This window comes from Pelodiscus sinensis, chromosome 1 (assembly GCF_052426305.1).
Source record: "Pelodiscus sinensis isolate ZL-2025 chromosome 1, ASM5242630v1, whole genome shotgun sequence".
In the NCBI taxonomy this organism is placed as follows: Eukaryota; Metazoa; Chordata; order Testudines; family Trionychidae; genus Pelodiscus; species Pelodiscus sinensis.
The window spans coordinates 112754711-112782089 of NC_143052.1; the positions used below are offsets into that span (position 1 = coordinate 112754711).

A 27379-nucleotide genomic window follows, 5' to 3' on the forward strand; every position below is an offset into this window, starting at 1 on the left:
CTGTCTGCTGAAGTCCATTGTCTTATTGTGCTGTTTACCCTTCTACTATTACTTGGAATGTACTATTCCTTGGAATCATGAGCTCTCCCATTTCATACTCACTTTTACACAAGCTGCCTTTCACCTTCAGATTCTCAACTATTTCCTCCTACTTTGTCAGCATCAAATCCAGAAGAGTCTCTCCCAGAGTCATTTTCTCCACGGTCTGTAATAATGTGTTGTCTCCAAGAACTTGCTGAATAATTTATGCCCTGTAATATTATATTCCTAACAGAGGTCTGGCTCATTGAAGTCCCCCATCATCACTTAGTCCTGTGTTTTGGACAATTTTGTTAGTTGTTTAAAAATGTCTCATTTATCCCTTCTTCCTGGTCATGTGGTCTATAGGAGACCCTACCATGACATCACCTTTGTTTTTTACCCCTTTTATTCTTATCTTAATACTAGCAACAGGTCTGACTTGCATTTTTTCCTCAATAGAAGTATATACATCTTTGATAAAAAAGATAACAATTCCTCTCTTTTTTCCAGGCCTGTCCTTCCTGAACTAGCTGTACATTTTCACACACCTGGAATATTGGTATACATTTTCTCACTAAGTTTCTGTGATGCCAGTTATGCAGGATTTGTGATTATTCACTAGTATTTCATTTCTTCCTGTTTATTCCCCATACTTGGATTACAATACAGACATCTAAGATGTTTATTAGATTTCTCCACTATATTTTCTTGACTCTCCTTTGTTTATTGTGCAATTTCCCATGTTTCCCTCAGATTCCGACCTTTCGTAAAGGTCTCTGTGTTTTTCACTACCCTGTGAGCTTTTACATCTTGCCCCGATGAACCTAGTTTAAAGCCACCTTGCTAGGTTAGCACAGTGTTTCTCAACCAGTGGTACAAGTACTCTTAGGAGTACTCGAGAGAAGTCTGGGGGGGTATGTCAACACAACTGAAATTTAGAGAAAACTGAATTTTTGTTGTAAGTTTTACAGCGCTTTATTATTTTTGTACTTTTTACACCCAAAACTGTCATTGCCCGCCTGGCTACGATGCAGCTGTTTAAACAAATGTGTTGCAATGGTAGAAAAAAACTGTGTGTGTCTGAAAACTGTAGGTGGTGGGGTTATTTGTAATTTTGTTTTTTAAAAAGGGAGTACTTATTTTTTTTTTGAAAAGGGGTACTTTATAAAAAAAAAGGTTGAGAAACACTGGGCTAGCATACCTCCCAGATGCCAGACCAAGCCTGCTGGTGGATGCCTCCGACCCCTGTAGAAGGAATTCATTCACTCTCACCACCATCCTTCAATTTTTCTTTGCAGTAGTGACCATGGCCCTCCAAACTTTGGGAGTACATTATTTCCTTGTACTTCTCTGTCTTCTGTATTCACCTGTTACTTCATGAGGCAGGGGCTATCTTTTTGTTTTGTGTGTGAATGGCACCTAGCACAATGGGGTTCTACTCCTTGACAAGGTCTAACACAAATAATAAATAAAATAATCCCTACTGTATAGTTCTTCATTAATATTAAATTACATTGCAGCAGAGTTTGTAATCAATACGTGTATTTACTTGGAAGTTTCTCTCTCTCTCTGTGTGTGTATATATATATATATATATATATATGAGAGTGCATCTGTCGGCAAGTGTGTTTGTTCAGGAACACCTCCTAAACGGTAAAAGCTAGGATCTCCAAATTTGGCATGCAGCTTTCTCTTCTGACTTCAAGCAAGGTCAGGCTTTAGTTGTACTAAGGAGAAGCAGAAGCCCGAGGAAAAAGACTGTTTTCCATAACAGGGATAGGGAGGGGCTGCTGCTCAGAGGGATGCAATATGAGACTTGCCACTGGGGGCAGTGAGCCCGCGGGAGAGAGCTATCCTACGGAGTATCCACTGGGGGCAGCTGTACCACCAAGGGAGTGGCCAGCAGGGCTGGGGTTCTGCCGTCTTGCCTGCAAGCACACCGTTAACTAGTCCCCCTGCCCCAAGCCCTTCCCCCCCCTCCTGGCCCTTGGCTGCAGTCCCCCCCGGACAGGCTGCAGGCCATGGGCGGGAGGGGAAGAGGGCCACTGGAGGCTGGGGCCGGCCCCAGAACCCTCGCACTCACTTTCTGGCATCCTGCAGGCTGCAGGGGGACCCTAGAGGTCAAGGTTGCCCCCCTGACTGCCCCCCTGAACACACAGGGGGGCACTTCAGGCTAGGAATGGAGCCTCACCTCTCCCCTCCCCCCCATACAGGCTTCAGGCCATGGGGAAAACGCTGGAAGCCGGAGCCATCCCTCCGAGCCGAGCCTCCCCCAGTCAAGCTGCAGGCTGGGGCCAGCCCATACAGCCTCAGCCTCCTGGGAGGAGCTGCCAACCAGGGATTGCAGTCCTGGCCCTGCCAGAGGAGCCGCTGGCTGGAGACTGCAGCCCTGGCCCCCGGGATGAGCTGCCAACACAACAGCGTCACCTTAGCAGTCGCAGTAAGCTCTCTGGCCTCCCAGTCTCTGCCCTGAGCCCTGCGCCTCCCACTCCCAGCCTTCACTCCTGCACCCCCACTGCATGCCTGAGGCCCACCCCCCACATCCGAGCCCCCTCTTCCAATCCCCTGCTCTAAGTAATCATAGCCATGCACATTTTCCTTTTAATTTACAAAAGCAACCCCCAAACATCACTATACTTAAGAACCCGAAACACCAGGTATGTCTGCTAGTAAATGAATAAAAAAAAATGAGAAATATAATCATCATACAAACATTATATAAAGCTTGGAGAAAACACAGCTGAATTGGGTCATACCTATAGCTGTCTGGAGACAAATAAAGTAGAGGGATGATGCAGGAGATCCTTATTCTTAGTAGATATTGAACCTAGAACAGTGGTCTCCAGCCTTTTAAATCTTTAATCTTACTTTTTCAATGTAAGTGCAATGTAAGATCTACCTCAAACCCAAACACCCTTATCCCATTTCCTTCCTGCTCCTTCTCTGAGGCCCTGCCCTTGCTCCACGCCTTTTCCTCCCCATCCTCACTCATTTTCACCAGGCTGGGGTAAGGGGTTGGTGTGCAGGTTCTGGTCTTGGGCCAAGGGGTTTGGAGTGTGGAAGGAGCTCCAGGCTTAGCCCAGGGTGGGGGTTTGGGGCTCAGGAGAGGTTTCAGGGTGCAAGCTCTGGGAAGGAGGTTGAGTGCAGAGGGACTCACGTCTGGGTCAGGAGGTTGGGGACAGGAGGAGGTCCAGGGCTGGGACAGGGGTTCAGGAAGCAGGCTCTGGCTGGGCACCATTTAACTGAGATGGCTTCCGGGTGGTGGAGCAGTGGGGTTAAGGCAGTCTTACTCCTGCCTGGCCCTGCACCACTCCTGAAAGCAGCTGGCATGTACAGCAGTGTCTCCATGGCACCTTGTGCTGCCCCTCATCTACAGGTACTGAGCCCATAGCTTCTACTGGTCATGGATCCCTGTTATTTATCAATGGGAGCTGCAGGAGCGGTGTGTGCTGGCAAGGGACAGCATGTGGAAGACCCCCTGCTCTACCTTTCTCAGGGGCTGCAGAGACATGCCAGCCACTTCTAGGAGCAGCAATTACCACAGGGATAATGACTCCAGCCAGGACAGGTTAAGCATTTTAGAACTCACTACTCAAAGAATTACATTTAAGCGTAAGAGAGAAATGAAAATTACGAAATGCACCGACCAGTCAAACTCCAAAGCTGACCCACTTTGCAAGCACTAAAAGAAGTAACAGCACCGCCCCATGTATGTGTTGAGTCAGGAGATAAGAGTGAAGGACAGCGTGTGTTTGTGAGAATGACAGACGCACACACAGTGTGTGAGAGTGACAGAGATTTGCATTGCCAAGCTCCCCCTCTTCCCTTTCTTTCTGGCTGTGTCTAGACTGGCAAGTTGCCAGCTGTCTACACTGGCCACTTGAATTTCCGCAAGAACACTGACGATCTCATGTAAGAAATCAGTGCTTCTTGCGGAAATACTATGCTGCTCCCGTTTGGGCAAAAGTCCTTTTGCGCAAAAGCTTTTGAGCAAAAGGGCCAGTGTAGACAGCTCAGATTTGTTTTGTGCAAAAAAGTCCCAATTGCAAAAATGGCAATCGGGGCTTTCTTGCGCAAAAGCATGTCTAGATTGGCACGGACCGGGTATGGAAGTTGGAAGAGGAGGGACACCCTGACATCAGCGCCCCCTTCTTCTCTCTCCCACACTCTGCACAGCAAGCAGGAGGCTCCCAGGGGGGCAGCTCCAAGGTAGAGGGTAAGAGCATCATGACAGTGGGTGGAGGGGCAACTCGAGTGCCAGCACTTGATTGCGGCCTGTCCAAACCAGTCAGGATCACCTGTCACAGGCTTCAAGATCTACTGGTAGATCCCGGGCTATTGTTTGGTGACCACTGACCTAGAATAATGTGTTTTGGATGCAGCTGGAATTAGATTTAAAACACATATGGTCCAAACACTAAATTCAGCTCCAGATTTAGACCCAAGTTTCTCCAGAAACTGGTAATTTGTTTCCACCATGTATAGACAAAAAGGTAGGCTAACAATTTTGAATTCAGATTCAGACTTCTTCGCAAGAATCTTAGGATGCAGAAGACTGACTCTTTTATTGCGCCCAGTAGCTGCTGAATGGTGCCAAGGGAAGGAATTATATAGAAGTTTACTGGGGGCTGTGCCTCCTGCTCACTGTGCTCACCAACCCCCCTCACTCGGGGGGTAGGCAGCCCCAGCCCACCTCCTGACTGCCGGGGAGGGCCAGGCCAAGGCATGGTAGCTCTGGACTGCTCCCTCTCCCCCCAGCTACCTAGCTCTCCTCAACCCCTGGCCAGCCCAACTCACCAGGCCCAGCTCTGCCCTCCTCCCTCCTGGCCGTGCCAGCCCTGGCTTTCCCCTGCACCCAGGATGCTGGGGAGGGCTGAGGCTGCACCAGCCCCATCTCTCTCCCCCTGGCAGTGGGGCAGGGCTGAGGCTGCACCTGCCTTCGTTCTCCCCCACCATCTCCCTGGACCCAGAGGAGGGCCAAGGCCGCACCAGTGCTGACTCTCTTGCCCCGACAGCTAGAGAAGAGAGGGACTGGGCTGAGGCTTCACCAGCCCTGGCTCTCTCCCTCCAGCGCCAGAGGAGGCTGGGGCTGAACCCCGCCCCCCCTCCCCCCAGTACTGGGAGGAGGGAGGCTAGAGCACAGCAGCCCAGCTCCTGAGAACTGGGGAAAGGGGAGGGAGGGAGAGCTGAGGCAGGTGGGACGCAGAGTGACATGATGACGTACGTCCCTTTGTCGTCCCGCAGGAAAAGTTGTTTTATATATAGAGAGAAATGGGTTACATGTGCTACACAAGAGTTATATGTCTTTAAATCCAGAGTAACTCAGTCGCAGCCATTTATTGTGGATTTGTGCTACTTGAACATAGAGCGGAATTTGATTTATTTAAATCAATCCTGCCACACAGTGGCAGCTGAATAGATGACATGTAAGGCCCAATTCCACCCCTAATTGTTACACGCCTAGGTACATGTGTTTGCACTAGGGCATTCACTATGAGTCCTCCCTACACATAACACCTAAGAGTTATTTAATATAAATAATTCATTAACTTTCTTCTCAGCTGTAGCAGGACAGCTCAACTGAATTAAAAATACCTTGAACTTGAACTGAAGTTTCTGGTTCTCCAGATTCTAGTTATTGCAAATTTTCAAACTGTATCAGATAATTTATTTGTACAAGGAATTGTATACATGTATATCCTTCCACTCAAGTGAAGGTGTGGCTAATCTAAGTTAAATACTTTTCAGAAACTATATATTTGAGTTTAAAAAGCCTACCCCGGTTTCAATATAGTAAATCAAGATTGTTTATAGATTAACTTGTCATAACTACTGTTGAATTGCCTGATGTACTTGAGTTAGCTTTGAATCATTAATTGTACACTTGGGCTTAATATATAATGTTTGTGTACATGCGCAAAAAAAAAGTCTTAGATAAGACATTATGTGGAGAGGCAATGTAAAATGCAAACCATAAAACAATGACCATTAGGTTTTTTCCTCTATCACCTTTTAATGTAGGAATAAAAACATCAGTGACAATAATTTCTGGTTCTTTTTTACAGAATTCATTATGCTTTTTTATGTGAGACAGTCTAAAATATTTGGAAATTTAGAGTCTGAATTAAAGCCTATAGAAGTCAATGAAAATAATTCCATTGATTCCAATGGGCTTTGGATCAGGCTCTTAGTGGATAGCTTAAAGTAGTGTAAAGAGGATCTATTCTTTTATCAGCAATGATTAAATCTACAAGGCTATCAATCCAGATGAATCAGAATATAAACAGATTACCAGATGGGAACAGGACGAATTTCTTCTCAAAATATTGTACTATAAACATGTTATTTTTTGTCTTCCCTGAAACCATCATCATAAGCTATTTTTTCAAGAAGGACTTTATGTTTTAGGATATAAAGACTTCACTTCTAGAGAACAGAGAGTGTGGACAATGAAGAGAGTGATATAGACAAACTTAAGTTTCTTGCAATAATTGCAAGACTAGCTGGGGTGGTGAAAAGTACACGGGCTTCTGGTACGTGTGGGGAGCCAGTTCAAAAACTGGCTTCAGGCACGCACCAGCTCCCAGGGAGCTGCCTGTCACCCCCTGTTACTGCCTCTGGGTATGTCTACACTACCCCGCTAGTTCGAACTAGCGGGGTAATGTAGGCATACCGCACTTGCAAATGAAGCCTGGGATTTGAATTTCCCGGGCTTCATTTGCATAAGCGGGGCTCCGCCATTTTTAAATCCCCGCTCGTTCGAACACCGTGCCGCGCGGCTACACGCGGCACGAACTAGGTAGTTCGAACTAGGCTTCCTAGTTCCAACTACCGTTACTCCTCGTGGAGTAATGGTTACTCGTGGAATGAGGAGTAACGGTAGTTCGAACTAGGAAGCCTAGTTCGAACTACCTAGTTCGTGCCGCGTGTAGCCGCGCAGCACAGGGTTCGAACGAGCGGGGATTTAAAAATGGTGGAGCCCCGCTTATGCAAATGAAATTCAAATCCCGGGCTTCATTTGCAAGTGCGGTATGCCTACATTACCCTCCTAGTTCGAACTAGGAGGGTAGTGTAGACATACTCTCCGATACAGAAGTACCAAACCATGCTAATTCCATTGCTTAATTTCTGGCTGACTCACCCACGGGTTCCAGATATTCAATTACAAGAAACAGTAAACAAAACAAAAAACAGTTATTTTGGCATTAGCATGTGTCTGTGGAAGGGGGAAGGATCAGTATTGGGTAACTCATGACATATAATATCAGCTGTAAAATTAAGCTGCTATAACTTGGACATAATTGTTTATTTCAGGCTGAAGTTTAACTTGCGCAGTGTGAACCCTGTGATTTTGGGGGATTTTTAAAAAATAAATCTATCAACTATAATTTATGCATGAGAAAAAACACAATTTTGTAGACGCTCTTCTCTTTTTATGATAGTAGAGTATCAAAAGTAGTGTAATTTATGAGAGTCAAATTTGTCAAGTGATTTGCTTTGTGGACATGCACCCAAGGACGGTGCCTAGAAGGGAGACACTAAATAGGACCTTTATGCTCATTTAAAAGACATAGGTTAATGAAACTGGTAAATCTTTCATTTAAAGGAGTTACTTGATCATTGAGACTACATCTAGACTGCATCCTTCTGTGGACAGAAGGATGGAAATCAAGCACATCGAAATTGCTAATGAAGCAGGGATTTAAATATCCCGTGCTTCGTTAACATAAACACGGCCACCGTTTTTTTTCTAAACTGAGTTTTTTCCAAAAAAATTTTTTAAAAAAAGGCAGTCTATATGCAGCTCTGTCAAAAATAAACCCTTTTTTGACAGATCCCATATTCCTCAAAAAATGAGGTATACAGGACCTGTCGAAAAAAGGGGTTATTTTCGACAGATCCGTGTCTAGACGGCTGTTTTTTTTCAAAAAACCTGTTTCGAAAAAAAGCGGCAGCTATGTTTATGCTAATGAAGCACGGGATATTTCAATCCCTGCTTCATTAGCAATTTTGACGTGCCTAATCTACATCTCTCTGTCAACAGAGAGGTGTGGTCTAGACATACCCTGAGCTAGGTAAATAACATTAGACATAACACGGTTAACAGTTGGAACAACAGCTACTGATCCCAATAACTCTTTTGGTCTGGATGGCCTGTGCTCCCCCCCACACCAAATATTCCTATAGAAGAGCTACATCTGTCAAGCATACTATCCTAATTAAACAGGTATTCTAAAGTCTTTAAGGCTGATATGTGTTGGGCTGGTGGCTCTCGACGATAGCTACGGCCCTTCTCATCCTGTGAGGTGGGAATCACAATCATTCAGCTGTTCCCCACCGTGCTGGAATTGAAACTGGTGCCTGCTACAGTTCCTCAGATGACATTTCATTCCTTGGCTTCCCTATTCTTTTCCACTGGCTTGAAGTCTCCCTCTCAGGCCCTTACCAATTGGTAGTGCTCCCTTTTTGGGCTGCACTTCATAGGTGCTGCTTACTGACCTCCATTCTCCAAGAGGATTCCTAAGCCAACCCATTCCTTCCCCAGGCTGAATTTCAGATCGTCCTTCTGTCCTTTCAAGGTCAGAGAATAAGCACATTGCAGGACAAATACAGTACATTAGCACTTAGGGTCAATCATAATAATAAAGATGCATGGGTGAAAGTGCTGATTTAATAGCTCTTTTTATTCTTTGTGACTGGGAAAGGGCTGTTTTAGTATTCTTTCTTCCATAACATAATATATATATGTATATATATGGAGAATCTTAGGCTGTGTCCAGACTCAGGGGTTTTTTCGAAAAAACTTCACCTGCGTCTAGACTGCAGCTGCGTTCTTTCGAAATTAAATCGAAAGAATGCGGCTTTTCTTTCGACGGTGGTAAACCTAATTCCACGAGGAAGAACGCCTTCTTTCGAAAGTGCTCTTTCGAAAGAAGGCGTTCTTGAAAGCAAACAGGCTTTTTAGAAAGAGAGCATCCAGACTCACTGGGTGCTTTCTTTCGAAAAAGCAAGCCGCTTTTTCGAAATTCCGCGTGCAGTCTAGACGCTCTCTTTCGAAAGAGGCTTGCAGTCTAGACATAGCCTTTGAGGGAATACTGTTCCACTTTTGTCACAAGAGGCTTGCTCCTCCCTGCATTTGTTATCAACATGTGAAGATGAGGGTAGATCATGATGAAATCTGTAGCAATTGTATTGTCTCAAGACTGCTCATTTCAATGAATTTGAAAAAAGTGATCTGCTATCAGATCTGCTCAATACATCTCTGCATTCCTATTGGTAGAGCAAAGAATAGCTAGCCCATGGAGGAAGGGGAGAGAAGAGTGAACTGTCAAACTGTGTGGCTAAGGCCTTGTCCATACTGGAATGTTCTGTCAGCAAAAACTGCCTTTTGGTGACAAAACAGTAAAAGCGTTTACACTGTAATGTGACTTTTGTTGGGAAAAACATCCAGTTTTGGTGAGAAAAAACTTCCAGCCCTATGATAGACTTTTATCTTTTCCACTCCCTTTATTGTCAACAAAGAGCCAATGTGGACTCTGCTGTTTGTGTTGTTGAGTGCCAGTATCCGCCAGTATCCCACAATGCCTGCCCTCATGGCTGTGCTCAGTGTTTTGTGATCTTTGCTGCCCTGCAGCCATGTGCCCCTCACATTTCAAAGCTCCAGGAAATATCTGACAGCTGAGTGAGCTGCTCTATTTGGGGAACAAACAAAGAAGAAATCATTGAATGCTCCTGTTCTGCCCTGCACTAGGAACACAGCACCAGGCAGACTGCTGCTGCAGAGGGAAGGCTGGAGAGACTGCTATGCTGCTTTGACATTCCTCAGCACGGAGAGCTCACATCAGCTCTGCCTTTTCACAACACTGCACTGTAGGATGCTTACCCACATTGTGTTCTCTTATTGTCATCAGGGTGCTAGCAATGTGGCCATGAAATCTCAACAATGGGAGGCAGAAAAAATGGTTTCACTGGTTTTTACTTTTGGCAACTTTTGCATGTCGATAGCACTTTTGTTGCCAAAGCTTCCCAGCATAGATGTAGCCTGAGGGTTGGGAGAGAGGAAGAGCAGTATAGGTAGCTTTTGGTTGGCTGGTGAGGGGAGAAGAGTAAGCCAAGAGAGGCAACCAAGCAGCAGGACTGTTATTGTTCACTCTCACATTTGCCCACTTCCTTATTGACACGCTCAAAGAATTCAAATACTACAAAAGCACAAATACAAAGCCTATTGCACACTTGCAGAATAGAATTCTATAGGACTTTGTACTTCTCCAAAGAGGAAAACCTGGGTTGGAGTTGAAAGGAAGAGGGACTAAGTGAAACCTCCACTTTCTGAGGTTTCTCCCCTTCACTATTCCTTCCCACGCCCATCTGCAGCCAATCACCAGAAAGTGCGTGGGAGCAGGAACTTAACTAAGGCTTTTGCCAGGAGATTGCTCGTTCTTTTACCTTGTTGGATTCCAAAGAGAATTGGAGCAGACAAGCCATGACCAGCTACGTGGAACTAAGCACAAAAGCAAAGATGCCCATCCTGGGCCTAGGAACCTGGCAGGTAATTATTGAGACCCAACTCTTATGGCATTATATATGTGTTTATAGCAAAACGAGTTTGTAACCTGTTTGCCGCTCTGAAACTGCTCGCGTTCATCAAGCCTATTGTGGCTGTATCGCCAAGACAATGCAAATCCTACGTAGAGTCTACTGTCTCTTGAAATTTTGCAGACATGACTGTTCATTTCCAGCTTCCTTTAAGGCACTTGTCAAATCTTTTGAGTGTTGAATGTATGGTGTTTGTGGAGATTTGCCCTTTGATGTAAAAGCGGATACCCCTGACAACTGCCTAATATGATATTTTCTTATACTCAATGCTCATCTGTTTGAATGAATTTGAGGATCATTTACTGCAGGGATCTCAAATTTATAGCCCTCGCCATCCCACCAGAATAGCTGTGCAATCCAGCCTGGGAGTATCAACAGGCCGGGGGGTGGGAGGGGAGGGAGGAGACTATTCCTATCCCAAAGCCCTACCCCTTTCCTTCCCATCACTGCCCCGACATCTCCCCCCAAGGCACCCCAAGGAATAGGGCCTCAGGAATTACCAGAGGGGCCTTGTGCAGGGTGGCAGCAGCAGTTGGCCCCTCCCACGGTCCCTATGGTGCCAGGAGCCAGAGGGAAGCAGAGCGAAATGGAGTGAGTACACTTCACTTCCTCATGGCTCCTGCCAGCACGGGGAGTGCTGGAGGACACTTCCACACACACAGCTGCCGCCCCTGCACTAGGCCTCCCCAGTAATCTCTGAGACTGCGTTCCTCAGAGGATGGAATACTGGGGGGAGGGAGGCAGGGCTTGGGGAGTAGGAACAGACAGGACTCTCTCCCCTAGTATTCCTAGGTTGGATTGCCCAACTGCTCTGGCCAGGCATAGCCTGTGGGTCATGAGTTTGAAACCCCTGATCCATTGTCATTAATAGAAAGTGGATTTACAAATGGAAATTTGTACTAACTACTTGGATATTGCTTTATTTATAAATCACTGTAGTTATGCTTAAAGACTAACTGATTATTTGGGCATAAGCATATATGGAAAAACCCACTTTGTCGAATGCATCATGAAAGACAATGAAAGCTTTTGCCCAAGTAAACGCTAATCTTTAAGGTGCCTCAAGACCTCTTCTTGGTTTTGTGGATACAAACTAACACGGATACTCTTCTGATATATAGTTATGTTGGTACTTTTCAGACAAATAGATACTTCAAGTTCCTGGCCTGAGGGTCTCACACTGCTGATCTGGGATTAGGGAGAAGGGATTTATGTGTCAATAGGGTTGTACGTACAATTTTCAGTTCTCCTTCTCTATATGGGTCTAACCATGAAAGGCACTAAGTGCTTGCAGCTCCCATTGACTTCAATGTTAATTGTGAATGCCCATGTACCTTTCAGAATGAGGCTTCTTAAGTATGTTACAATCCCATGCATGCACTGAGTTGTCAGTAATGAATTGTGAAAACTTTTAATGCACCTGGTAGGTGAGTCAGGATGACTAGAAAAAGATTTTTGGCTTAGTATTTAAGAACTCCTTGGCACCTTCAAAAAAACCTCTGTAAAGGCATTGAAAAAGTCAATGTTTATTTCCACAAAAAATCAGTAGGGTTATTTTGTCAACATTATTCAGCATTAGTGTTCCTATACTAACCTTAATTGTGTCTCTTTTTGCATCTGTGTTAAAATAGGATCTTTCTTTCACAGTCACACTGTACTCAAACTGAACTGCCGTTCAGCGAATACAACGTAAGATAACACAAGAGATTATTCTGAGTGTCTCATATTGCAGAAAAACTTGAAAAACAACAAATTGTCTAGCAGCAGCCTAAAGACTAACAAAACAAGTAGATGGTATCATGAGCTTTTGTGGGTACAACCCATTTCTTCAGCTGTGTTACCATGCAACACAAATTGCCAATCCGGTCTCTCTGCCAAGCAACACAATTGGCTCTATCACGTTTGTTTTTCTTCACAAAAACCAAAACAAATGAATCAACAAAACTGTCTTTCACACTGAGCTCTCACGCTACATTTTGGTGCAGCAGCTCTGACCTAGATACTGTACAGTATATTGTATAGTGACTCACTGGGACAGGGGCACTCACCTCCTGGCTGCTGCCCGTGAGCTGGGTCTGGCACTTGAGTCTCTTTCCCCCGCTACTCCTGGTGTCCTCTGTAAATTGCTGACCTTGCTAGGCAAGGCCACCAGTGACTCAGCTCTCTGGCAGAGCCACTCAGCCAAATGAATGAGCCCCCTCCAGAATAGCAAAGAGTTCAACATGGTCAGCCCTCAGTCTTCAGCCCTTTTACATCCAGTCCTTTACTTGGGCCACTTTGCCAGTGGCAGGACCTGGTCCCAACCTAAGGACTCTATAAACAGCAGCCACATACTCTGCTTTCTTTAATTCATTCAGTTAGTTGCTGCTCTATTCCCTGGGCCTCTTCCCACCTGGTCTATTCATTTCCTGAGGGCTAGAACACACAGGTTTTCTCATCTCCAGGTTAGCAAATAGAGGCCATTAAGCTCCTTTGGCCTAGTGCTCCCTCGAGCCTCATCCATGAACTGATCTCCTCAGCCCCGCTCAGCTCCTTAGGATCCTTTTATCTAAGGCTATTGGGTTTTCTGGCTACTTCTAGATAGCCTTTCTAGGCTGCCCTGGAGGATTCATTTTTGCTGCTGCTTCCTTGGGCAGGGTGTGATAGGACCTGCAAGGCCTCTAGTAGGGTACCATGAAGAAGCTAGTACATCCTGGCTGTGTCTACACTGGGCCACTTATTCCGGAAAATCAGCCGCTTTTCCGGAATAAGCTGCGAGCTGTCTACACTGGCCCTTGAATTTCTGGAAAAGCAACGATGCTCTACTGTACAAAATCAGCCGCTATTCTGGAAAAACTATTCTGCTCCTGCTCGGGCATAAGTCCTTATTCTGGAACACTGTTCCGGAAAAGGGCCAGTGTAGACAGCCCAGTAGTCTTTTCCAGAAAAGTGCGTCTACATTGGCCACAGACGCTTTTCCGGAAAAAGGGCTTTTCCGGAAAAGCAGCCTGCTAATGTAGACGCTCCTTTTCCGGAAAAACTGAAAACGGAATAGTATTCCAATTTAAGCATTTCCGGAAATTCATGCCAGTGTAGACACAGCCCCTGTGCTTTTCCAGGGTGCTGAAAGAACCACAGTTATTGAATCTTGTGTAAGAAACGAGACTGAGTCTGAAATAACAAGTCCCTGTTTATTTTTTTACCACACACTAGTTAGGTTGATTGTATTTTGTTTTAGAGCAAAATAATTTAAGGCTAGAAGGCCTTTTGTATGTCACAGGCCACCAACTACCAGCACCCCAACCAAGCAGCCTTTGATCAACAGGACTCAAAACTACATGCTTAAAAAAAGTGATGCGTGATGATATTGTTAAGTCTATTATGCACAGTTCTACTTTTGTTGCAAGTTCTTACTTGAAATGCCTTTCCTCTTTCCACATGACTTGGTGCAAATTATCAAGTTTTCAGTGTCCTTTTCCAACTAGGAATGTTAAGTGGTTTAATAGTGATATTGAAACCTAAATTATTATGCCTTATCCAGAAATGGGGGCACTTTCTATAATGTTTTGCATTGTGTCTACATATGCCTCCTGTCCCACCTCCTCAATAGCAGGTCTGTTTATGTAAAGGAGTCAAAAGGGTTTCTAGTGATTATGCCTTTCCTCGTGTTTTCCAATAGCCATGTAAACTCTTAATTAACTATTCTTTTTCCATTTTTCTCCTTTCCTTTCCCTCCTTATCCCCTTTCTTTCTCTGCTATTTATTTATAATCTAGACCCCTTAAACGCCATTCATCTGAAGAAGTGGGCTGTGCCCAAGAAAGCTCATGATACCACCTACATGTTTTGTTAGTCTCTATGGGTATGTCTACACTACCCTCCTAATTCGAATTAGGAGGGTAATGTAGGCATACCGCAATTGCAAATGAAGCCCGGGATTTGAATTTCCCGGGCTTCATTTGCATAAGCGGGGCGCCGCCATTTTTAAATCCCCGCTCGTTCGAACCCCGTGCAGCGCGGCTACACGGGGCATGAACTAGGTAGTTCGAACTAGGCTTCCTAGATCGAACTACCGTTACTCCTCATTCCACGAGGAGTAACGGTAGTTCGAACTAGGAAGCCTAGTTCGAACTACCTAGTTCGTGCCCCGTGTAGCCACTCTGCACGGGGTTCGAACGAGCGGGGATTTAAAAATGGCGGCGCCGGGTTATGCAAATGAAGCCCGGGAAATTCAAATCCCGGGCTTCATTTGCAATTGCAGTATGCCTACATTACCCCGCTAGTTCGAACTAGCGGGGTAGTGTAGACATACCCTATGATGCTGCAGGACTGTTTGTTATTTTTTAAGTTTTCATCTCTTTTTCTCACTTTGCAAATAATAACTTAAAGTGATTCCAGGTATTGATTCCAAGTAACTCAACATTGGTATTTATGGTCAGTTTAGCAGAGCTCTTCAAAGGTTATCCTGTTGATTTCCCACTCTTGGAAGGACTGTGGTGGCAAAGAAAACGTTAAGTAGGTGAATGAAAGTTTCCACCAGCGATGTGGAGAACTAGTTTAAAGAGACAGTGTCATGGCCAGCAACTTTCAGCCAGGAAACACTGGAAAACTTGTGTATCATGTTTTCCTCCCACCATGCTCTCTATCTGATGTCTCCATGCATGAGCATGTACTTGTGGACAATGGGCAGAAGAATTCATTTATAGATCTTGGAATCTGTTATTGTGTTCTCAAAGCAAATGTTGAGCAATATGATCTACATATCTTATTTTGACTCCCATTCCTTGAGATTTGCCCCTTAGTTGCCCATCCTTTTGATTTACCCGATTGGCCATCTGGTTAGATTTCATCCTAAATAGGTGTGTAGTCTGGTATCTATCTTGCCTTATTGTCTATGGAATTTCTTGGATGCCTGTTATGATAGTCTGTGAGTGCCAAGCATAGTGTCTTAAGACTCAAGGGTGTCATTGGTTGTCTTATTCTATAAACCATAGTGAAAATAGGTACCAAACCAGGGTCACTCAAATGTTACTGGAATAATACTTCCCAATTATGGGGGGGGGGGGGGGGGGGGGGGGAGAGATGAACCATTATCACCCTGGAAAACTGGAAATATTTTTCAGCTATTTAAATTTCTGCCTTTTTATTTTCATTTCAGTCCTCCATTGGGAAAGTGAGAGATGCGGTGAAGTTTGCCATTGATGTTGGATACCGCCATTTTGACTGTGCCTATGTTTACCAAAATGAAAATGAAATAGGGGATGCCATCCAAGAGAAAATTGAGGAGGGAGCTGTGACACGGGAGGACCTCTTTGTTGTCAGTAAGGTACAGCCTTGGCTACCTGAGTCTAAGTACAAGGTCAGATTGATGGCTGGCAGGAGGAGAAATAAAGATCACATAATGCAAAAGGCAGGCTCCAAGGAATAAATCTAGTCAGGAAATTAACCCCTTAATACTGTAACCAGTATGAATTTTGTCTTCTTTATCCCAGTAGTCCAGTAAAGTGGGTGGAGGGAAGGAAAAAGGAACTTTAAAAATTCATGATTGCTTAGAATGCACTTTTCTGTGTACTCCTCTTTTGCCAGCAATGGTGCAGAAACTCAGCTTCTGCTTTCAGTGACCCTGAGGAAGAAAACAGCATTGGCTACAATACTGTAGTTAAATGTACCACCACTAACAAAAATTAGCTGCAAGAAAATACCCATATCAACTTCATTCCCCAAGTACATGAATGGCATAATATTCCCAGACCCACCCCACTAGGTGCCTCTGTCCTTCTGTGATATTTCATGCTGTCATTTGCTTCTGCGGTTAACTGTCATGCTTTATTTTTTCTCTACAGCTGTGGTGCACACGTCATGAGAAATCTCTGGTGAAGGGAGCATGCCAGAATACCCTTGCTGCACTGAAACTGGATTATTTGGATCTCTACCTGATGCACTGGCCCATGGGATTCAAGGTATTGTGACTTTAACTCCTCTAAACCTTTCTATTTGAGTTCTTGGCAGTCATGCCATAGTTATCTTCCTACTGGGCAAGGAAGACTACACTTCCTTCAGGACATATCGATGCCACTCCCAGTATCCTCTGGAAGTAGTGCTAAGGAAGTAGCTATCTTGCAAGGTCATTCTTAAGGTACATCAATGCTGCTGTAGCACTACAGGCAGTCCCCGGGTTACATGGATCCGACTTACATCGGATCCCTACTTACAAACGGGGTGAGGCAACCCCGCACTAGCTTCTTCCCCTCAGCAGACCAGGGAGACGCGAAGCTAGCGCCCCCCCACAGCAGACCAGGGAGATGCGGAGCGGCTTTTCTCAGCAGACACCTCAGCTTGAGAATAAAGGACTGAGGGAAGTGAGGTGTGGGAGAATAAAACTGAGCTCTGGAGAAATGTTTGGCTAGAGTTTCCCCTACAATATGTACCAGTTCTGACTTACATACAAATTCAACTTAAGAACAAACCTATAGTCCCTATCTTGTACGTAACCCGGGGACTGCCTGTACAATGTAGTTTTTTTTGTCCCCCTTATTTTCTTTTTTGCTTCACAAACATTTCCAACCCTTCTTGATTAGACAGTAAATTGATCCAAATCTCGGCTCACGATATTTAGGTATTTGGCCATCTGCAATATTCTACAATACTCCTGATGATGTCTGTGTACTGAATTCTTATCTATTTCTATCTTTACTGGAAGCTCCCTACTGAAGGATTGGTCTGTGAGTCTCCATAGGGCTTTGACAAACGTCTGTCTTATTTCGGCGTGGCGTAACAAGTTGTACTAATTAACATGGTATCAGTCCCCTCGTGAACTAATTACTTTGATAGGATACCCTGTTTAAATTCACCCTCACTCGCTTGTAGACTTTTGTTTTTAATAGATAATTCAGCTTGGCGGATATCTTTAAGCTATTTGTCTTACAATGACAGGCCGGAGAAGACCTGTTTCCGACAGATGAGAATGGCATGATCATTCCTAGTGACACAGATTTTCTGGACACATGGGAGGTGGGTTCAGATTGATAAATTGAGATTCCTTTTGTTCACCAGTTTGAGATTATAAGTAGGTAACTGTATGCATTTAATGGTGGCAACTGCTCTCAGTGGCTCTCTAAAATCACCAAATCAGTACTCGAACCCTTGCTCTACTGTTTTGTTGAGTTGAAATGTGTTCATGGCTGCTGCAGACAAAAATGCTATTGAACGAGAGTAGCAACAGGTACCATGTGTGCTTGACATTGCTAGACCAAGACTCCAAGGCTGTGTCTAGACTGGCCAGTTTTTCCGGAAAATCAGACATTTTTCAGGAAAAACTTGCCAGCTGTCTACACTGGCCGCTTGAATTTCCGCAAAAGCACTGACGATCTCATGTAAGATTGTCAGTGTTCTTGCGGAAATACTATGCTGCTCCTGTTCGGGCAAAAGTCCTTTTGCGCAAAACTTTTGCGCAAAAGGGCCAGTGTAGACAGCTCAGATTTGTTTTCCGCAAAAAAGCCCCGATCGCGAAAATGGCAATCGGGGTTTTTTTGCGGAAAAGCACGTCTAGATTGGCATGGACGCTTTACCGCAAAAAGTGCTTTTGCGGAAAAGCATCCATGCCAAATCTAGACGCTCTTTTCCGCAAATGCTTTTAACGGAAAACTTTTCCATTAAAAGCATTTGAGGAAAATCATGCCAGTCTAGACGTAGCCCAAGAGAGGGGAAAATGATGTTGCAGACACCAGATTTACAAGGAACATTTAAGAATCTAGTCCTCTTCTCCATTATGTCACATATGGAATGAGTCAAGCCTTATTGCTGACTTATAGGAATAAATGAAAACTGCAGGCTTATACTAATGATAACGAACACATAATGAAAGCTGTTCTTAAAAAAGAATCAAATATATCTCTCTCCTAAGAGAAGGATTTAGTGGGCTATATTTTGTGCATCCCCTTTCTCAGCTAGACTCTGGGACCTGTAAAACACATTTGGCAGGTTCAATTCCTCATTTTTAGGGTTACCAGGTAGTCTCAAAAAAAATACTGGACACACTTGATTGGGGGTGGGAAGGAGGAGGGATTGGCCAGGAGGGGATCGGGGCTGGCCAGGAGGAAGGGGGGGAGCTGGGAGGAAGGAGGGGGATGGAAAGCAGAGCTGGGGGGGGGGGGCATTTTCTAAATGTTTTTACCGGACAGAGGGCCCAAAAATCGGACTGTCCGGTAGAATACCGGACACCTGGCAAACCTACCGTGACATTTATCATGTGGTTTTGTGAAAGAAAATGGGCAAATTAACATCAATTAAATACTTCTTATCATGTATGTCCACATGTCAAAATTGACTTGCATAACTTTTTTGGAATAACTCTGAAAGAAAAATAACATTATTTCAGAATTATTACTCTGCTTTGTGAGTTGACTAATTGTTCTGTAATAGAATTATTTTTATTTTGGAATAGTGTGTCCACACGGGGAGTTATTCCACAATAGTTATGCCAGTCAATGTCTCTGTGTAGATACGCATTAGTTATATAGAACGTCTAATTCTCTTGTATCCTTAGGCTCTGGAAGAACTGGTGGATGCAGGACTGGCAAAATCCATTGGAATCTCTAACTTTAACCGTGAACAGATAGAGAGGCTCTTGAACAAACCTGATTTAAAATACAAGCCAGTGAATAACCAGGTAAACTCAATAGTGTTGACAGAATCCCTGTTTGATGGATGCTGCAACTAGAAGATGTGATATATACAGGACATCCCTGCTATATGTCCAAGGTACATTCCAAAAAACATGGACGTATAGCAAAACGACGTAAAGTGGAGAATTTTTTTCCCATGGCTGACTTTCATTTGTGTGAATTGGTCTTTTTTGTTTGTTTGTTTGTTTGTTTTGTTTGCACAATGTAAGAGCAGGGAATGGGAGGCTTATTATAACTCAATACTTCCTACAAGTGTCAACGATGTTAGTGTGGAATCGACATATAACAGGGCAATGTATAGAGGAGACACCCTGTATGTATATTTGGAAAGGGTATATTCCGTTAATAGACAAAATGGACCATTTAATGAATTTTTCTATATTGCACATAACTAGTGTAGGTCAAAACTTGAAATTTCTATCCAATAGGAAATTCAGACATTTAACATTTATTTTTGTTCTAAGCTGAAATTTCAAAATTGCTCACATAATGACATTTCTGAAAATAAAGTTTCAGGTGACTTGAGATGATGTTTCTATTTTTATATTAAATTATTTTAACTTTGCTTTTATTTTATGCTATAAATTGGTACTTTTAAAAAAATTGATATTCTAATTGCTAAGTAGCATTCTAATTGGTAATTCACTTGATAATTGATTTTATAACTGGTTCTCTATTTGCTGTCATTTTGTTATTCAACTAAGTGGTGGGCAATCTGTGGCCCCAGAGTTCTATGTGTGGTCCACAAAACATTTTACTTACTGTTGAGCATGCACAGGGTTGCCACATTCCGCTGGTTTCCATCTGTGTAGTTTTTTTCCTATTGGTACAGTAAACTTCCGATAATCCGGCACCTTTAGGACCCAGGGGGTGCCGAATTATCAGATATGTCGGACTATCGGAAGGGGGGGCTATGAGGGGTCTGGGGTGGGGTGGGGAGGATGCCACTCCAGACCCCTCATAGCCCCCCCTTCCGATAGTCCGGCTCTGCCCCAGGCATCCCTGATTCAGCTGCTGCTGGTCAGTTTCAGCAGCGGCTGAATCAGGGACACCTGGGGCAGAGCAGCTGGAGTGCTGCTGGGTTGGTCCAGTAGCGCTGACCCGTGGCGTGGTGAGACCAACCGGGCAGCACCCCAGCTGCTCTTGGGGATGCCTGGGGCAGAGCAGCTGGGGTGCTGCTGGGTTGGTCTCGCAGCGCCACTCCTCGGCGCTACTGGACCATCCCGGCAGTGCCCCAGCTGCTCTGCCCCAGGTGTCCCCAAGTCAGCCGCTGCTGATACTGATCAGCGGCTGACTCCAGGAAACCCGAGGCAGAGCTGCTCTGCCCTGGGCTTCCTGGAGTCAGCCGCTGGTCAGTTTCAGCAGCAGCTGAATCGGGGAAGCTGGGGGCAGAGGAGCTCCAATGGTCCGGCTACCCAGAGCATTTCCGGGATCCTGATGGTGCCAGACCATCAGGAGTGCCGGACCTTGGGAGTTTTACTGTATTAATAAAGTAACATACACATACAGTAAGGACACATGAAATGAGGTGCCTGCTAATTGCACACAGCACTGACTGTGAGAGTTGTGCATGCCCTCTACAGCCAATTTAAGCACTGCTTTGGTTCAATTAGTATTCTTAGCACTAAAGATGTTAATTAAACAAAATTTTACAATGGAAACATTAAATTTAACCAATTAACCAATTAAATGGGGGGATGGATTGGAGTGGCCTTCCGCCTGTGAGCAGGGGCTGTTCCAGCTGCCCTCTGCAGTTGTGGGCTGTTTCAGCTTCTGCCGGTTAACCATAACTGGTAAGTATCACCTGTTAAGGTTAACTGTTCACATCCCAATTTAACACGAGGTTGTGGTGAAATAAAAAATGAGATGGCAGTTATGTACAATGAAGCATTTTAGCTCACAGGAAACTAAAAGTACAAAATCAGTTCAGTTCTTTCAAGTCAGTTTTCTAACGACTCCTTGCAGGAGTGCCTTGATAATCTTAAGTATGTTAACTAGCCAAAAAAGAAGCAGTCTTCTGGAGTCTAGTGGGATACAGCATATAGAGAAGTTTGCACTGCCATAGATCTTTCAATAAGTCACCACAGTACAGGCAGTCCCCGACTTACGCGGATCCGACTTACGAACGGAGCTTTCTCGCCCCGGAAGTCGGGGCGAGAAAGCCCCGTTCGTAAGCTGCTCCGGTGCCATTGGTCTGCTGGAGACCGTCTCCAGCAGACCAGGGGCACCGGGCGGGTTCCCGCGCTTCTGAGGCTTTGCCAGAGCAAAGCCTCAGAAGCGCGGGAACCGCTGCTGCTGCCCCTTGAGACCCGGTGCCTGTGGTCTGCTGGGGACGGTCCCCAGCAGACCACAGGCACCCTGACTGAAGCCGCAGCCGCGGGGGGGTCCCGCGCCTCTGAGGCTTTGCCAGAGCAAAGCCTCAGAGGCGCGGGACCCCCCCGCGGCTGCGGCTTCAGTCAGGGTGCCTGTGGTCTGCTGGGGCCTGTCCCCAGCAGACCCCAGGCACCCAGACTGAAGCCACAGCCGTGGCGGGGTCCCTCGCCTCTGAGGCTTTGCCAAAGCAAAGCCTCAGAGGCGCGGCACCCCGCTGCCGCTGCAGCTCTGCTCCCCGTGTCCCTGGTCTGCTGGGGGGGGGGAGGCGCAGCTAGTGTGCTCCCCCCCCAGCAGACCAGGCTTTTGTTTTGGACTCTGGGGCAGAGCAGCTGGGGCGCTGCCGATTGGTCCTGCAGCGCCCGTGGGCACTACTAGACCAACCGGGCAGCACCCCAGCTGCTCTGCCCCAGGTCCTGATTCAGCCGCTGCTGGTCAGTTTCAGCAGCGGCTGAATCAGGACGTCTGGGGCAGAGCAGATGGGGTGCTGCTGGGTTGGTCCAGTAGCACCCCAGCTGCTCTGCCCCAGGCGTCCCCAAGTCAGCTTCTGCTGAAACTGACCAGTGCTGACTACAGGAAGCCCCAGGCAGAGTTGCTCTGCCCCGGGCTTCCTGGAATCAGCTGCTGATCAGTTTCAGCAGCAGCTGACTTGGGGACGCCTGGGGTTCTTAAGTTGATTCTGTATGTAAGTCAGAACTGGCGGTCAGTTTCAGCAGTGTCTGAATCTGGACGCCAGTTCCGACTTACATACAGATTCAACTTAAGAACAAACCTACAGTCCCTATCTTGTACGTAACCCGGGGACTGCCTGTATGTGTACTCTGAAGAACAGTCTGTCTCTGGGTACATTTAGTATTTATGCTTGCAGATTGAGAGCCACCCATACCTTCCTCAGGAAGAGCTGGTTAACTATTGCCAGTCCCAAGGGATCTCTGTCACTGCTTACTGTCCCCTTGGAGCACCCAACTGGCCTCAGTAAGAATGTTTTCTATATCTTGTTTTTTTCTAAGGAGTGATTTCCGTAAATCAATATTCATATAAGACAGTGTTTCTCAACTAGTGGTACAAGTACCCTTAAGAGTACGCAAGAGAAGTCAGGGGTGGGGGGTGAGGGTTACATCAACAAAACTGAAATTTGGAGAAAATTGGAATTTTTGTTTTAAGTTTTACAGCGCTTTATTATTTTTGTACTTTTTCCACCCAAAAATGTAATCACCTGCCCAGCTACGATTAAGTTGTTTAAACAAATGTGTTGCAATGGTAGAAAAAAATTGTGGGTGTTTGAAAACTGTAGGTTCTGGGGGTACTATAATTTTTTTTAAAAGAGGGTACTTATGAAAAAAGGTTGAGAAACACTGATATAAGACAGAACATGGATGAAATAGAATTATTATAGATCACAAACCATAAAATTCCTTATAAATCTTCATAAATACATAGAAACCATCGATCACTTATTAGATACAGTGTTTCGCAAACTGTGCTCCACGGAGACCCTGGGGCTCCGCGAGACATCTCCAGGGGCTCCGCAAGGTTGACAAACTGGAAACATGGATGGGTACAACACACACAATCTGTGGACCACTGGGGCTCCGCATAAGTACAACACATACAATCAGTGGACTGCTGGGGCTCCACATATATTTTTACGCATGTAAAGGGAATAAGTTTGAGAACCGCTGTATTAGATTAATGTGTACAGATCAGTCTTACTGGCTTTATGTATATTAATAGAAAAATGAGCAATCAATTTGTGCATTCTTAGTTGAATTTTGATCAATTTATTTAATATTCTTTAGTAACTTGATGAAAGATTACAAAACCATAATAAAACCCAACATAATGTCATGAAAACATGACTTTTGTGCACCTATGTGGCAAACATTGTGAGCTTGATCTGGATTGTCTCTGGGTTTAATCTTCAAAACCCTGTTTGGTCTGGAACAAGACAACCTCAGAGACAACCATTCTCTACCCATTCCCTATGAGGGAAACTGTGCTCATGAAGGCTGAAACTGTTGAGAGTGAAAAATTCAGCTGTTCACAAATGCCCATTCATGATAAAATAATGTGAAGAATGGTGTTTAGGAGTAAAGAACAGCATGATGGAGTGAATTAAAGTATGCCATACATGCTTTTGTTCCTAAATTACCAATTCTCTTATGAACCGTAGGATGTTTAGTGGTAGAAAAACATTATAATCTTTTCCATCCAAGTGTCTGCTTTTTATTCTTGTAGGCCCAAGTCTGAGGCTATTTTCCTCTTAGATGACCCCAAAATTAAGGAGATTGCAGCCAAGTATAGTAAAACCTCAGCTCAGGTACGGAGTCATTATACAATGTTTGTTTCCTTTCTAAAATGTCCTCCTCTTATGTTTACTAACATCTTTCACAAAATAATTGCACCCAGTTCTGTCCCCTGTTATGTTTCCTTTGAAGCATGATACTTTTAATATATTGTTTTCAATCTGATTGCATTGCAGAGGAGATAGGAAACAATTAATGAAAGCTAAACTGTGTGAAACCTAGGGCCTTTGCTGAAAACGGGGAACTGCATCTTCCATATGCATAACCATAAATTAACCTCACATTTTCAGTCAGTGGCATTCACTAGTTGTAATCTTGGTCTCATAAATACTAGTGATTAAATGAGTATGTTCTAAAATGAGGGTGTCTCTGCTACATTGCTTCCTCTTGTTGTAACTCTTTGATCTAGAGGATTTAGTCACTATGGAATGTGAAGGTAGGTGTGGCATTCTCTTCTAAATTTGAAAAACTTTCCTGATTTATTGCTGTAGGTTCTGATCCGGTTCCACATCCAAAGAAATGTGAGTGTAATTCCCAAGTCTGTCACTCCACATCGTATTGAGGAAAATTTTAAGGTAATGTTGCAAATAAGATACCAATTGATCCTGGTGCATGTTTCTACAGGAAACCTGAAACACCTTACCAATATTATCATTTCCCCTTATCCTTAAAACAGGAAATAAGTGGGCTCTCTCAGGTATGACTTTATGATAACTCATGGTAAATGCTGAAGGGTTTTTTTTGGGAGGGGGAGGGAGTTGAAATGGTGATCACTGAGCTTACATCATTGGAACAAACTCATCTCTGCAGTGTCCTTGACCAAAAGCCACTTAAACTTACCTCTTGTATAGCTAACTGAAGCATCTTTGTGTGTTTGCCTCTCTCTTACTCTCTCAACTTTTAAGGTGTTTGACTTTGAATTAACTAAGGAGGAGATGGAATCCATCCTCAGGTTTAAGAAGAGATATAGAATCTGTTCCCTAACCACGTGAGTGTCTTCTTATATCTATCAGAATAAATGACAAGTCTGAATTTATTTGTATAACATTTATATATAGTGAGTGGAAAATTGAACCATGGACCCCTAATAAAATGTCATATTCAGAGCCCCTGCAATTCCATGCTAGCATTCACTAGAAAACTAGTCAGGTTGCATTCTTTTGTGGTATTGTGATTATTTTTTTAGGGTGCATCATCTTAAAATAGATTTTAATATGTAGGTTCCAAGCTACCATGAGCTAAACATGTTAGCAAATTAAAATATGTACAGTTCCAAAATAACGAGTAGTCCTATGGCACCTTAGAGACTAACAAATATATAGAATCATATTTTTGTTAGTCCTGTGGCACCTTAGAGACTACTTGTTTTTAAAGTTACAGTCTAACTTACTGCTATCCCTTTGGGAGCTCCAAAATAGACAGGCAGCTGATTTCTCAATTTTTTGCTACTCATGTGTGTGTAAAATTACAATTTAGAAATTAATTCTAAATTAATTCTATTAAATTAGCCTGTCCTTGCTAACTTACAAGGCCCATGTATTACCTATCCAGCAATTACTGAAGTAATGTCTGTATTGTCGAGTGGTTGGACCCTGAAATTTTAAGAGAATTCTCAGCTCTACTATTTATTATTTTCCTAAGTTAACAATCTGTAAATTGATTACATCATCCTTCTTGTATCTCACAAATGTGTGGCTTAATATTGCAAAGAAATTTGGTAGCCTCAGATGAGGTGTGCTAAATAAGGCTATGTCTAGACTACAGGGTTTTTTCGAAAAAAGTGTTAGTTTTTTGAAAAAACTTCACCTGCGTCTAGACTGCCACCGCGTTCTTTCAAAATTAAATCAAAAGAATGCGGCAGTTTTTTCAACAGCAGTAAACCTCATTTTACGAGGAAAAATGACTTTTTTCGAAAGAGCTCTTTCGAAAAAGGCGTTCTTGACCACAAACAGGGCTTTTTCAAAAGAGAGCATCCAGATTAGGTGCTCTCTTTCAAAAAAGTGGATCGCTGTTTTGAAACAGTTGTGGCTGTCTAGACGATCCCTTTTGAAAGAAGCTTTTTTGAAAGAGTCTTTCAAAAAAGCTTCTTTCGAAAGAAGCGTGTAGTCTAGACGTGCCCTAAGTGACAAGTACATATGTTCCTTCTGATATCAAGAGAACGTAAAAATCTGAAATTAATCTACAGGGAAAACTATATTTTGAACAGACAATAAATCCTGACTATTTATATAGCAGAATACCCTAAACCTTTGTTGATCACAAAATGCAGGGGGAAGGGGTAACAGTTATCCTGTAACAATTAGGACACTGAGGAAGGCTGGATATACTTTAAATGTCCACTACAACTAGAGGTTATAAACAATTCAGACTCCTTTCTTTAATCTTGAGATTGCATCATGGATGATCCTTGTAGTGCTGACTGTAAGAACTTTAGAATAACACTCTCTTTCTCTCTCTAGAGGCAGAAATCACAAGGACTATCCTTTCACAGAGGATTAAACCTGGATTTTTTTCCAGGACTTAGAAGGATTGTATACTACTGATTCTTTAGTTCAGTTAGAAGACCATGTTCACATGAAGTTCTACAGGAAGCTTAAAGAACACATCCTGAAGACTGTCCAGTTTGATTCCCTTACATCTACTATTGTAGCCCTTTAGCTGTTTGATATTTTATTTTTATGATATAAAAGCATGTTTTCACCTTTAATAAAATGTATTCCACACCCTGTCGGTAATGACTGGTAAACAAGTTTTAATAATCATTGGCTAATGGGCTTTGTGAAAGTCTCTAGCAACTAGACTGACTAATAACTTTTGTAGAAATATTAACCAAATGCTCAGGACATTTGTACTCATTTCTTACTGTAGTGCTGGAATCTAGAGTGCAGTATTAAAACTTAATTTCATCCACGAAGATACACCAAACACCTAAATCCCTAGGCATGAAACAGCTTATTCAGTTTCAAGAAGCCTTCATGACATAAACAGGGTTATAGCAGCAATGAGTTTACATCCACTTAAGGGAGCAGAACATTTGGACTTAAAGCTGTTTGGGTCGGACTGCGCATTTTATAGTATCTAATCATATGGAATGAATCCCCCATATTAATTACAGCCTGTAGGTGGCACTACACTATTGCTAGTGAGCCCACAAAAGCTCACTGAAGATTGAAATAGGCACTGTTGAGCTAGTTTATTGCATATCCTGATGAACCAGCTGCGTGTGTTCTAATCGCCCATTGCAGCCGTCTCTCCATCAGTCTGCTGGTGGTAAATAGGTGTTCTGGACAGAAAGCTGAATCCACAAGACTCCAGTGAAGAGTAGATAAAGGTATGGGTGTGGGGAAAGAAGCATGATGTAGACCCTAGAGTAAGATTTACCTCAAGTATATTCAGTCTCCTATTGTGAATCCTATTAGTACAG

The 27379-nt window shown here is 43.9% G+C and overlaps 1 protein-coding gene across 2 annotated transcripts; it reads left to right on the forward strand.

Annotated features, from left to right (window-relative positions):
- The first annotated feature begins 10418 nt into the window (after window positions 1-10418).
- On the forward strand, window positions 10419-26703 carry LOC102446727 (aldo-keto reductase family 1 member B7-like). Of its 2 annotated transcripts, XM_006135476.5 has the most exons (10): window positions 10419-10570; window positions 15754-15921; window positions 16439-16555; window positions 17529-17606; window positions 19141-19263; window positions 22518-22624; window positions 23888-23969; window positions 24447-24530; window positions 24861-24943; window positions 26415-26702. In XM_006135476.5, exons 1-10 carry the CDS (start codon window positions 10505-10507, stop codon window positions 26452-26454), a joined length of 948 nt encoding a protein of 315 aa, XP_006135538.2. In that variant the 5' UTR covers window positions 10419-10504; the 3' UTR covers window positions 26455-26702. The 2 variants fall into 2 exon arrangements, with proteins under 2 accessions (XP_006135538.2, XP_075753351.2); XM_075897236.2 differs by lacking the exon at window positions 17529-17606 and having other exon boundaries at window positions 26415-26703.
- Window positions 26704-27379: the final 676 nt, after the last annotated feature.

What these genes read in the sequence shown, in the direction of transcription:
- LOC102446727 (XM_006135476.5), top strand. Translation starts at nt 10,505, where the DNA reads ATGACCAGCTACGTGGAACTAAGCACAAAAGCAAAGATGCCCATCCTG. An exon ending in TGGGCCTAGGAACCTGGCAG is followed by an intron (nt 10,571 to 15,753) that starts GTAATTATTGAG and finishes TTTTCATTTCAG; the next exon opens with TCCTCCATTGGGAAAGTGAG. An exon ending in GGAGCACCCAACTGGCCTCA is followed by an intron (nt 22,625 to 23,887) that starts GTAAGAATGTTT and finishes TTATTCTTGTAG; the next exon opens with GCCCAAGTCTGAGGCTATTT.